The sequence below is a fragment of the Hyperoodon ampullatus genome, assembly GCF_949752795.1.
Source record: "Hyperoodon ampullatus genome assembly, chromosome: 14".
Classification (NCBI taxonomy): domain Eukaryota; kingdom Metazoa; phylum Chordata; class Mammalia; order Artiodactyla; family Ziphiidae; genus Hyperoodon; species Hyperoodon ampullatus.
Genome location: NC_136927.1, coordinates 35736950 through 35749892, shown reverse-complemented (window position 1 = coordinate 35749892; position 12943 = coordinate 35736950). Strand labels below are relative to the sequence as shown.

The 12943-nt window shown below is 51.8% G+C and overlaps 1 protein-coding gene across 1 annotated transcript in view; it reads right to left on the bottom strand.

Moving 5' to 3' along the window:
• Positions 1-12943, bottom strand: part of XYLT1 (xylosyltransferase 1) — a gene marked incomplete at both ends in the record, with an annotated part of 305248 nt that overhangs the window by 125138 nt on the left and 167167 nt on the right. Inside the window, one exon of the mRNA XM_079718602.1 lies at positions 11191-11701. Coding sequence (XP_079574728.1) covers positions 11191-11701 — 511 coding nt within the window. The remainder of the gene's footprint in view (positions 1-11190; positions 11702-12943) is intronic.

The window sequence follows — 12943 nt, the reverse complement described above, 5'->3', positions numbered from 1 at the left end:
AATGTGTGATTTTAGGCAAGTGTCCTCCCTCTCTGTGCGTCAGTTTCCTGAAATACAGAGTTGTCAGAAGAATGAATGACCTAATATGGCTAAAACGCTTAGGATAGTCCCTGGCATTTAGCAATCCCTAGGTCAAGGTTAAGCATTATTATCTAAGCACAGATTCTTATACGGAGACTTCGGCGCCATGCTCTTTTTGGCTGCGGGGAAGGAGAGTAATGAACAGCTAGAGATAGGTGTTAACATTGCCTCTGCGTTTCCCTCTATCTTTGGAGAAACTGCAATACTCATTTGACACATTCCGATGGCAGGTTTACTAAAGGCTCCACAGAGCAAAGAGGCTGAGATGTGGGTTTTGAAGTCAGGCAGACAGAACTGAGTCTGAAAGGTCTCCCACTTGCAAGTGTGACCCCGGGCAAGCTACTCGACCTCCCCAAGCCTCAGTTTCCCCATCTGTAACATGGGCTTAGCAAACAGACTTTGCTCCAGCAGGGGCTGGAGGTATGACCTGGAACACAGATGAGACTGGCCTCGTGGCTAAATGGGGGCTGCAGATGACCCTGGCAACTCCAGGATAATGTGATGTGTGCTCCACTGGTGAGCGGGTAAGGTGATTTGGGGGTACACAGTCTGAGCCCCTCATGGAGATGTAGGGAGAGAGTCCCAGAAGACTTCCAGAAGGAAGTGATGTTGAAAGGAATTCCTAACGCTTAACTGACAAATAATTTGAGAGAGGAGAAAAGGCAAGCTGGTTTTGTTGATTTGTGCAAAAAGGAGGGACTAGCTTGGACTGACTGTCATCCACCGGCCACTACAAGGGCCACGCCCGGGCTCTCTTTCTGCACCAGGGCTCTGATTTCCCAGCCCTGGGCGGCTGACACATAAGCAGCTGCACCCAAAGGAAGGAACGGCTCAGAGCACAAGAAACTGTCCAAGTGACTCGCCATTGTCTACCTGGTCCCAGGGCAGGCTCTGGGCGAGACACTCATGGAAGCTGAGAAAAGCATCCTAAACTGCCCGGCTGGGTAAGCGGGTCCACTGTGCCCACACTGGGAGGCTGGCTTCTGAACCACAATAATCTAATGCTGATTTGTAACAGGTGCTTGTAAATATTCTCTGACTGAATAGAGGGAAAATTTTTAAATATTCTCAAACATGGTATTTCATACAGCAACCCGAGGAGGCAGGAGAGGCATCAAACAACCCATTTTACAGGTAAGAAGTGAGGCTCAGAGAAAACAAGTGCCTTGTCTGAGGGTCTGGCAGCTCACTCAGTGGTAGAGGGGCCACCAGGCTTTCCTGGGGAGACTGGTTCAGAGCCTTCCCCTAAGCCTGCACTAGCTCAGTGCCAGTGGAACACCCCCGGGCACACTGCCTGCTTGAGTCTGTCTCACCGCTGGGGGCATTGAGGCTTCCCCTCTGTGCCCTGGATGTCCTGGAAAACAAAGGTGCCACAGGAGGTGAGGCCCCCAGGAGTTGGCAGCCCGTGTTCAGGCTGGGGTGGAGGTGGGGGTCAGGGCCCAAAGGTGGAAGGGGCACGGTTCTCTGGAGGGAATGTGGGACCCGTCCCCAGTCCCGGACTGCCAGAGCCTTGCCTGTCTTTCGGGCTGGTCTTCCCTTGGCTCTCCGGTGATTTCGGTTTGGTCCCTACAGACGCCTCTGATCCATTCTCCTCGCTCAAGACAGAGACATAGATCATCTAGACCCAGTGATTTGGGGAATTAAAATCCGGCTGGGAAGATGACAGACCAACCCTCCTGCTCATATTCAGAGTCCCCAGTCTTGTTAGTTAGTTCTTCAATCTCCTTATACCTTCTACTGCCTCAGAGCCTTTGCACATGATGGACCCTTGTCCTGGAAGACTCCCCCTCCTGCTCTTTCCCTAGGTAATTCCTCCCACTCTTCATCTCTCAGTCCCACTAAAATTCAACCACATGTCTCTGCCGAATCGGTGGTGCGGTTGCAATTCTGCATTTATTTTTGTGCTCACTGGATTCATGTGTCTCCCCTCCCACGTTTAACAGGCTGCAAGCTCCATAAGGACAGGGATTCTGTCTGTTTTCCTCCCAAACAGATCCCCCAAACCTAGTGCCCGGCACAGACAGAGGATGCTCGGTGGATAACTGCTGAATGAGTGAATGTTGAAGGGAGCGGGGGACAAACACTTTCAGTCCCCAGCTGGTGGCTATGCCACTCACAGACTTCTAACTGTTCCATTCCCGTCCCAGTGCATGCGGGCCGCTGCATAGCTCCCGGGACGGGTAGCTTGAGCCACTGAAGCTCAAAACAACCGTGTTATCTTCTTACCCAGGGAGGATAAGATTGAGGCCTATGACATGCCAAGCAGTGCTATTCTCAGATGAGTAAGACAGAGCCCCTGCCACGTGGAGGATGGGTCTGGGGCACAGACAGATAAACAGTAGGGGGCGCTTTCTTCATGCACCATGTGCAATCTCAGAGCAAATGCTGACCAGCAACTCTTAAGAGCTCTCCTGGCTTCCGTCCTCACCCCTAGCATCCACTGTCAATACCGCAGCCAGGGGATCCTGTTATACATGTCAGGTCAGCCCCCCACCCCCAGCCCTGCTCAAATCCCTTCAGCAGCTCCCCCAGGTCACCCAGGTAAGAACAAAATCCCTACTGGTCTGCAAAGCCCCCGATTAGTCAGGCTCTCTGCAGAGCTGCTCCAAGCAGTGGTCCACAAATGCAGGGTTATCAACACGCTCCCGGTGCCCTAGTCTCTAGATGTCATTGTGAGCACATGAGAAGGAAAAAAAAAAAAAATCCATCTAACCATGATCCCCTTGTCTCAAATACACTGCAGAAGCCTTGGGAAATGTCTGCCTGAAGTTTCCAAATGGGTTGCCCGGGTGAGGCCAGGGAGGGCGCTAATCCCGCTCTTTCAGGGCTGGTGTTTTCATCTTCTTTCCATGCCTAAACCTTGCAGCTCTGCCTTCTAGGCATGGCAGTTAGGGAACAAACACACCCTAATGACACCTTTCAGAGTGAAGGGCGGAGCCGTGCAGCTGGCAGGCCATTCCGGGAGGAGGAAGGGGGGAGGGAGGTGAGGGGGCATTTATGATATTTCCCGTAACTGCATCTCTCTCTTTCTAAAAAGCCGTGTGGGCAACAGCTGGCTTTTTTTACAATTCCAAAATGGGGAGGGGGTAAAATACCACGGTGCTTTAGAAGGAGAAGTCCACGTGGGATTGGCCTTTGGAGACCCACCTTCCGACGGGGGGCCTTGGGGGACTGCTGGCCACACGACCTGGCACACAGCAGAGCTCAATAAATGTTTGCTCAAGGGCCAGGCTTGAGTCGTCTTTGTGCCCCAAAGAAACCCCTCAGCCCAGAACACCAACAGTTGGTCACCCCCATCCAGTCCATCGGCCAATCCTAGCAGCTTTTTCCTACTACCCTATCCTCTCACTGGGGCCGCTGCAAGAACCTCTCCACAATTCCCCTGTTTCTACTCCTTCCTTAAAGCTAAATCATGTGAGAAGCAGGACTGGTGGATCGTATGGTAGTTCTGTTTTTCATTTTTTCAGGACCCTCTGAACTGTTCTCCACAGTGCCTGCACCATTTTGCATTCCCACCAACAATGTACAAGGATTCCAATTTCTTTGCCTCCTCACCAACACTTGTTGTCTTTTGTGTGAGGCGATATCTCACTGGGTATTTATCCAAAAGAAGTGAAATCAGAATCTCAAAGAGATATTATATTAGCACACCCACATTCACTGCAGCATAGCCAAGATGTGGAAACAACCTCAAGGTCCACTGAGGAATGAAGGGATTAAAAAATTCGGACTTACATGGAATATTATTCAGCTTTAAGAAAAGAAGGACTCCTGCAATGTGTAACAACATGGATGAGCCTGGAGGACATCACGCTGAGTGAAATAAGCCAGACACAGAAGGACAAATACTGAACGATTCTACTTATATGAGGAATATAGAACAGTCAAACTCACAGAAGCAAAGAGCAGAATGGTGGTTGCCAGAGGCTGGGGGGATGGGGAATGGGGTTCGATGGGTATAAGGTTTCAGCTGAGCAAGATGAATAAGTTCTAGCGATCTGCTGTACAACACTGTGCCTGGAAACAGCAATACACCATTGTGCGCTTGAAAATCTGTTCAGAGAGTGGATCTTACGTTAAGTGTTCTTAGCAAAATAAGATAAAAAAATTTTAAAGTAGCATAAAATTTAAAAAACAAATTCAAAATCAGATAATGTTAAAACTCTTCAGTTCCTCCAATGGCTCCCATCTCTTTGACATCAGTATCCGAACCCCCTGTGGTGGCCTGGCCATTACCCCTGGCCTCTGACCTTTCACCCTCCTGCTCCCCTCACTGCTCCCTCTGCTTCAGCCTTACTGACCTCCTGGCTGCCTCTGGAACAAGCCAGGCTGTTTGCTAGGACTGTTTCCTCTTCCCGGTGACACTGCCACCGAGGCTCCTCAGAGAGGCCTTCTGTGGCCACCTACCTAAAACGTCCACCTCCCCTGTCCTGTCGCCTGCTGTGCTTGTCTACGAGCTCTCGTCACACCAGACAGTGGACTGTAGGTCTACTGGGTCACCTGTCCCCTGTGGCCTCTCCCATTAGGGAAGAAGTGCCACCAAGGTGGGGCCTCAGGCTGCACGCCTCCCAGAGTCACCATCCAGCTGGTGGCAACAGACATGGTGCTCTGAGCTGTGCAGGGCAGAGGCCCTGCAGGGACGAGGCATCCTGTGCTTTTGTTCACTGTTACGTCCCCAGATACTAGAATAAGAGCTGGCAAAGGGCAGCTCACCACTGCCTATTTTGGTATGGCCTGCGAGCTAAGAGCAGTTTTTACATTTTAAAATAACTGAAAAAAAAAATCAAATGGATGACCTTTCGTGAGACATGAACATCATGTGAAATTCACATTCTGATGACCAGAATAAAGTTTTATTGGAACACAGCCATGCTGGTCATTTATTTATGTATCGCCTGTGGGTGCTTTCATGCAGAGTTGAGTAGTTGTGACAGAGACCCTGCAGCCTGCAAGGCCTCATACTGTATTTACTATTTGGCCCTTCGCAGAACACGTTTGGGGAGTGCTGGCCTGGGACGTCGAATGGCACCTAGTGGGTGACCAATGAATGGGGCCTGCTGATTTTTCCTGGACTGACCGCGGTCAGGGTCCTACCCCTCACTCAGAAGCTCAAGGAGGGCCTTTGGCATGAGTTTATTCCGACCCCAATGAACTGTTACCGGAAACCTCCTTTTCACTGGGGTTTGACGAGAGAAAGACGAGAAAGAGTCCTCTGCATACCTGGCCTTTGGGCAAGTCGGCCCCATCGGCTTGGCTGAGCCATCGAAGGATCATCTGGCTTCATCACGGCCACCCCAGTGGTGTGGTGGCTCTGAGTTGTCCACGGCTGTTCCTTCATTGTCTCATCCTAGGCTATACAGCAAAGACCCGGGAGAAAGCAGTGTTCCTGCCCGACAGATGGGGAATCGGACGTGACAGTCTCCCCTCAGCCACCTCCATCCGGAAGCCCATTTGTCCAGAGTCTTTGGCTTCCTGCAAAGACTGATGGGTAAAGACGGGTTGCTGTGTCCAAGGACAGTTGCCTTTTCTCCGGTCCGTCCTCACTCCTAATACCGGAGCCCCTGCCCCTGCCATGTGCATGTGCTTGCAAACTTGCAGCTGGTCCGCTGACTTAAGAGGGAGAGCCCTTGCTCATCACTCATCGGGGGACCACCGGCCCACTCAGCGGCTCGGGCCCGGAGCCCCCGCTACGGTGGCCCCCAACCCCCCTCCCAGTGACTGCTTTCCGTGGAACCTCTCAGTTTTCATCTCTCATTCTTCACCTGGACACCTGGGCTGCAGTCACTCCACTGGCTTTACCTGGCACAGCAAAGAGTGAGGAGGTGTCAGAGGCACCCGGGTAACCGGTGGGGCCTCTCTTGAGATGCTTTTTTTTTTTCTTGAGGCATTTTAACTCAAGATGGAAGGAGGCTGGTGGCCTATGAGGGCCATTGGAGAGAGCATCTTGATATTTAATTGTTCCCAATATAATGAGGCATTGCCTGCTTAGAATGCCTCTTACAGGTCAAATGGTCTTTATTGGGAAAGCAACCCCTCACCAGGGTTAGTGTGTCCTCTGTGGCCAGGGCTCCCCGCGGAAGGTGTGGTCCAGCAAGGCTTCTCTGAGGAAGGGGCATTTAGGCTGAGATCTAGAGAGGGAAGAGGTGGGGTGGAGTGTGCAGTGGGGGCAACAATGGAGGGGGCTGGGACGAGCAGGAGGGAGTGGCTGAGGCACGCGGGGCCTTGTCTGAAGACCAGAGCGAGACAGCTCGGGCTGGGCAAGGGGAGGTCACCCTGCAGGCGGGCCTTCCACTCTTCTCAACGCCACCACCACTGTCTTGCTACAGCCGACAGCCAAACACATTCACTGTACCCTATCCCCCTCTGCACCAGGGGTTTCATGATCCCACGTCAGCCAACAACCCTCTGAGGATAGGGTACGAGTATCTGTGTCCATTTTACAGATGAGGAAGCTGAGGCACTAGGAAGTCAGGGTCACACCACTAGCAAAGACAGAACCAGGATTCAAAACCCAGTGTCAGCAGATCTTCCGATGGAAAAGCTTCTTCCAGCCCAGGCCACCCTGGGCCTTCCATCCAAGATGGTTTCATTTCCATGAAACTCGGGGAGGTCCAGTTGGAGTGCCTGGAGGCTCTTGGGTGATTCTGGAGCCTAAGGAAGGGCCAGGAGGCCTAGGCAACTGTCGGTGGGGGGGGGGCACTGGGGTCTGGGCCACCTGGGTGGGGAACGTGGGCGGGGGTGGGGTCCGGTGGCTTGGCGGCTGCAGTGAGCACGGGGGCTCTGGGAGGAACGAGGGGCGCTGCGGGATTAGAAACAACCCGCTCGGAGGCCAGGCTTGGGGGCCAATGGGGTAGAGCGCCCCGCCTGACCTCACCGCATCTCACTCCTGGGGGCTGTGAGTGGATGGTCCACAGATCCGCGTTTTCCTCCTGAAAACATGTCACCATTCCAGCTGCTTCCTCCAAGAGGCTGGCAGTGAAGCAGACGAGTCACAGGGGCAAGGTATCCGTGCAGAGCACACCAATCCGGGGTTCTAGACTCTTCCTTTTCCCTGAAGGTGCTGGGGTGCGCGGACTGGAGGCATGGGGATAGGAGGAGGAGGAGCCCTTCACACAAGCCGACATTTCACATCGATCCCCTCGTAACTTTTCAGACTTCAAGCCATGAGGAATTGTTTCCTTAGTGATATTCAACTTCCGGCATCCTGTCGGCTGAAGTCTGGGTGACGCTGAGTTCGGCAAAATGACGAACAGTGCGTACATCTGCGTGCGGACGTGTAAGTGTATGTCTGTCTGTTTACACACATACCTACTTCCCCTCCCCTCCCCTCCCCACTTGGCTTCCTCACTGCCCGCGGAGCTGGCGCTCAAATCCCTCCCGAGCGGAGGGAAATCCGGGTGTCATGGTTTCCAGAAAGGGAACGCGATCTCCGTATGGGGTGTAATTACATCTTAGCTTTCTGCAGAAGAATAGTTTACGGTTTAAATGCTATTAATTGTAAGCTGTTTTGTTCCACGGGAAGTTGTTCGTTGATAACTGCCCAATTAGGGTTATTTTGCAATTAGTCTATTCACAGAGAATTTATTGCAAAAGGGGAAGGCTGTGGTGCAGTAAATGAAGGCACTGCCCGGGCTGGTGTGCCAAGGCTCAGACGCCCATCTTATTACCCAGCTCCCAGCTCCCTGGAGGGTGTGCCACCTTGGCGGACGCAGCAGAGGCCACAGGGAATCCCCCAGGCTGCACAGCCATGCTGGAGGTGTCTCAGCGGGACCAGGACAGGCCACATCAGCCCGCTCACTCCCCCATCAACACCCACCCTTCTCCTTGCAACTGTACTGATGGCGGAGAGAGACAGCCTGCGGGCTCAGGACATCCCCATGCTCGGACCGTTTAAGCTAAAGTGAAACCTTCTGCCTCCTGAAGAGGGAAAGGCTCTCGGGAGGATTCAGGCTCTGTATTCCTGAGATACGATACCAGCCCTGCCATCTACTAGCCATGCACCTGTGACCAAGGACTAAACCTCGTTGAGCCCCCATTTGATCATCCATTAAACGGGTTGATAAGAGACCGACCTCATAAGGCTGGTGTGAGGATATAGTGGGATGGGAGGCACAGTGCTGGAGGTACTACTACACAGAACTGGTACCTTGCAGGGATCAGCATGGGCCACATCCCACCCACAGCCTGTCTTTGTAAATTGAGTTTTATTGGAATAACCAAGTGCATTTGTGTATGTATTGTCCTGGCTGTTTCTGAGATATAATGGCAGAGTTGAGGAGTTGCGACAGAGACTGCACGGCCCACAAAGCCTCAAATATTTACTCTGGCCCTTTATAGAAAAACTGTGTTGACCCTTGGTACACAGCGAGTACCCACTGTCATTCTCACGGAAAGACATTCAGCTCAGGCCTCTGCCAGGCCATGCACTAGCTAAGAAAAAGATTTTGGAAACATCTCCACTTATTTATTCTGCCACAATCTGCCAAGTCGTGTCAAGAGTATGATGGGGGGCTTCCCTGGTGGTGCAGTGGTTGAGAGTCCGCCTGCCGATTCAGGGGACATGGGTTCGTGCCCCGGTCTGGGAAGATCCCACATGCCGCGGAGCAGCTGGGCCCGTGAGCCATGGCCGCCGAGTCTGCGCGTCCAGAGCCTGTGCTCCGCAACGGGAGAGGCCACGACAGTGAGAGGCCCGCGTACAGCAAAAAAAAAAAAGAGTATGATGGGAACCCCGGGACTGCTTAGACAAGGGTTAAAATGCAAGAGAGAAGCAAACTTTTTCTTTTTAGACCTTTCTATTGAAAAGAGAGTATATAGTACGGATACAGGTTTCCAACAGAAAACTTAAAAAATACAGATGAACTTGAGTAAAGAGTTGAAGCTGTCCCCACTGCACCCCACCCAGAGGACCACATGAAGGGCTTGCCGTGGACACTTCCAAGCCTCTCTACACACTTACCCACTTGGCCGTCCCCCACCTGATCCACACCCTCCGTTCTGTGACCAGCGGTCAACAGAGAAGCATGTGTGAGAGATGAGGAGGCCTGAATTTTAGCCCAAGTTCAGCCTCTAACTGATTCGGTGACCTTGATGATAAGTCTCCTCTCCTCTATGGGCCTCGTTTCTGACCTGTCCAGTGGAGAGACGGAATTAGGACTTCTCTAGGGGTGATTTAGTCCCCTTTTCCTTGGGAGCCATTCTTACCATGCACATCCTTCTCTCTCGAGAGAGAGATGGGGGATTGAGGAAGCACGAGGCATCTTCCTGCCTGGCTTCCAAATCCTCCAATGTTAGGGGAACTGAGAGCCCCCTTCCCCCACCCTGCCTTTTGGTCCAGCTCTGTTGTCACCTTTCCTGATGCTCTGACCTTCTGTCTCGACAACGAGGCGGACCCAGCCGCTGGGACCATGGACCCATTCCTCTTCCACGCGTGGACTCTGTCGCTGCCCCATGCAGGTCTTTCCATGTGTCCTCCCCCCACCCCTGCCCTCAGGACCTCTGGGTTGTCCCATGGTCGGGGACCTTCTCTCTCCACTTGAGAGTGAACTAAAGCATTTGGTGGTATCTGAATTTAGAAGCAACAAGGAGGTATTTTCAATGCTTGACCATTTAGTGAGGGATAGCGGGGTACCCCTTGCACTGATTATGGCCAATGAGAATGAGGGGTGACCAAGAGCAAATTGGGAAATGGGCCGCAAGGGAAGACCAAGTGGGAAGACCCTTTGTGTATTTAATGCAGGGCGCTCCCTGGACAGATAAGGAAGCGGGAACCAGCGAGGGGAAAGGGCTTTTCCTATCAGTTCATGGCTGAACTCAACTAGAACACAATCTCTCCATTTCAAGTGCATCCCTCTCTGTTTGTTCCCAATGACTCTGGCTCTTTCTTTGCAGAAAGTGTCTTTTGGATGCAGTCCGCCCTCTGCATGGAGAAAACCACTGCACGAACTAATTCACAAACTATTTGGGATGTAACGTCTTCTGCAAGGAAAAATAAAATCTACTGGCTCACAATGAGCTTATGTGGGGATGAGGGTACCTGGGTGAAACAGTAGTGGCCACCACGAGTTAGCTGTAGCCAGATGATGGGAACATGAAGGTTCTCCCTACTCTGAGGTGGGTTTGAAATTTTCTGCCATAACATATTTCTTTCTTTTAAGAAGGGATCTTGACAAAATATGACCTAACCCAGAATGGCAATATCTCTATCTCAGGATGTCTCTACATGCAGGCTTGAAAAGCCACTTACAAGCCATGTGACCTTAGGGAAGTTGTTTTACATCTCTCACGTGTAAAAAAGTTATGCTCACGATGACGGTGCTAGCCTCACTGGGTGGTGGATGAGATGAGCTGATTGAATGCAAAGTGCCCATGCTGTGCCCGGGACACAGTGAGCGCTCAGTAACTGTTATTACTCCCCTTCCACACGCACTGGAAAAGGTGAAACCTGCCAGCAAGGAGTACGTGTCAGAGGCGTGAGGTGAGATGCAGAGATGCACGGTGATGCCTCACCTGTGCAGAACTGTCCCCCACCAGTTTCTGAGGACCCTCCCCTGTGCTTCTGAACGCCGCTGTTACAGCTCTGACTCACACTGCATCGCAGCAAGAGGTCTGATTTATCACTGGTCATCAGCACAGAGAAGAGGGCCCAGCACAGGGCAGGAGGGAGGGAGGGAGAGAGAGGGAGGGAAGGAGGGAGAAAATAAGGAAGGAAGGAATTTTAGGTGGAGGAAAATGGGAAGGATGTTTTCCAGAGCCTCCAGTGTCAATGCAACCAACTAGAAACCTTTCAAATCTTATTCAATTACAGTAACACTGGTGTCAATTTTAATCCCAATACTCTGCTGAGACAGAAAACAAACCATATCAATACCATCGCCTCCTACGACTTCCACATTAGCCCCGATTGCACTGTATTTTATCCTCTGCCACAAAAGCAACAGGTTAAAGCTGTAACAAAAGGGAATTGGACTTTGCGAAACTTTTCTCACACGAGACTTCTGAATTCAGGGAAGCCCACAACAAAAGAACTCCTGTCTTCATTTGGGGTTTGCAAAATAGGGCGGTGGTTCTGAGAAGGTCTGAGAATGTGAGCAGAACGGGGCTGGGACTTACCTTCGAGGGGGCAGAAGCGAGTGACCTTCTCGGGCATCAGCAGCCCAAGCTTGTGGCGGCAGTAGGTCTCCCCGATCTCCTGGCGGCAGTGCTTGGACTTGGAGCGGGACAGGGCGGAGATGGCCTCCTTACCCGAGATGTCACACTTGAGGGGCCGGTCAGACTTGATCTCGGGGGAGCTGCCCCCACTCTTCCGGGCGTGGGGCTGTCTGGGGGCATCCTTCCCTTGGCTGCCGTTGACCGGGGCTCTCGCACCAGGAGGCAGCACCTCGTTGGCACCTTTCCCTGGGGACAGACGCCCCTTCCCCTTCTCCTCCTGCCCCAGCTTCCTCTTCAGAAGCTCCTTCTGTCCTCTCGGGGGCTTCTTCGTCAACTCGGGCTGGTGCTTTTGCTTTTGAGTCCTGGGTGCGAAGTTGCTGTTGTCCACGTTCTCAAAATCCTTGGGCACAGAGTTCTCATTGTTGCTGTCTGTTCGCACTTTCTCTTTTGGCCGGTGAGAGAAGTAGCCATCCTGGAGAAGACAGGAAGGAAACACAGAAGAGAAACTTGACTTTGCCATCACGCTAAGCAGGCTGGCCCTGGAGAGTGGGGCACGTAGGTTTGGAAGTCTGGGCCCTGGTCCCACGTCCTGCCTTTGCTACGAGCTTAATGTTAGACTTCATGTTAGGTTTTTCCCTTTGAACCTCAGTTTCCCAACCTGGAAATAGAAGATGTGCCAACTAGAAAATAAAGCTTTTGCAAGCTCTAACGTGCTATGACTATGATCCTCAACACTTGTTATTAACCACACCCCCTTTTCATATGTTTCCTTGGTTGTCTCTGCTACTGGAATCTGGACAGTTTGTTCCAAGCTTCCTGTTTAAATTCTAGCAGCAAGCACGGTGATGGTTTATTTAATGGCTAGAAATGCCATAATAAAGCTATAAGGGGAGAAAATATCGGTAGGATACTATATAATTTACATTGCCTTTAGGACATGCTCGTAGATCTATGCCCGTAAGAGAAATCAGACCGTGCCATAGTTAATCCTGAGGGGGAGACATCACCGGCTATCTTGAGGGGAATATGCCCTTTATAGGACAATCCTATGCAAGGATCCTACAGTGAGTCCCAGGGGGATGAAAACCTGTGACAGTCTTAGGTTTGAGCTTTGACTCTTGATGTCTGTACCTAGAGCAGAACTGATTAAGTCACGGGGTGGGGGGGCAGGGTGTCAGGAGAAAGGCCAAGAGTCATTCTGGAGAAAATGAGTCTTTCTGGGAAGGCGGGTACCCAAAACTCAGCTTTCTCCATGGGTAGGTGGGCCCTGGCCATTTTGACCTCGGATCAAATGCACTGGTCAACTAACATCCTGCATCACTTCCAAAACACATTGCTTCTGCTTAGAGCCCATTATCAAGGCCTTAACCTGAAAGAGAACCCACTGTCCCAAAGCTAGTCAGAGGGGACACAGAGGCCACAGAGAATGCTAATTGACTCCACAAATCTACACCCATTGCTCTAGAAACACACTGGCAATGAGTAGCAATTCTGAGGGCAGACTTCCTTGTTCGTCTTCCTAAATGTGCCGATTAAAGGTTCTCAAGGAAGAGGGTGGTGGAGAGTAGTGGAGGTAGTGCTGGTGCCCAGGATCGGCTGACGTGCAGCTGACACTGAGCGTGGCTCCTCCTTCAGCAGGTCTGCAAACTACTGCCCTCCCCAAACCAAATCCTGCCCGCCATTTGTTTTTATAAATAAAGTTTTACTGAAACAC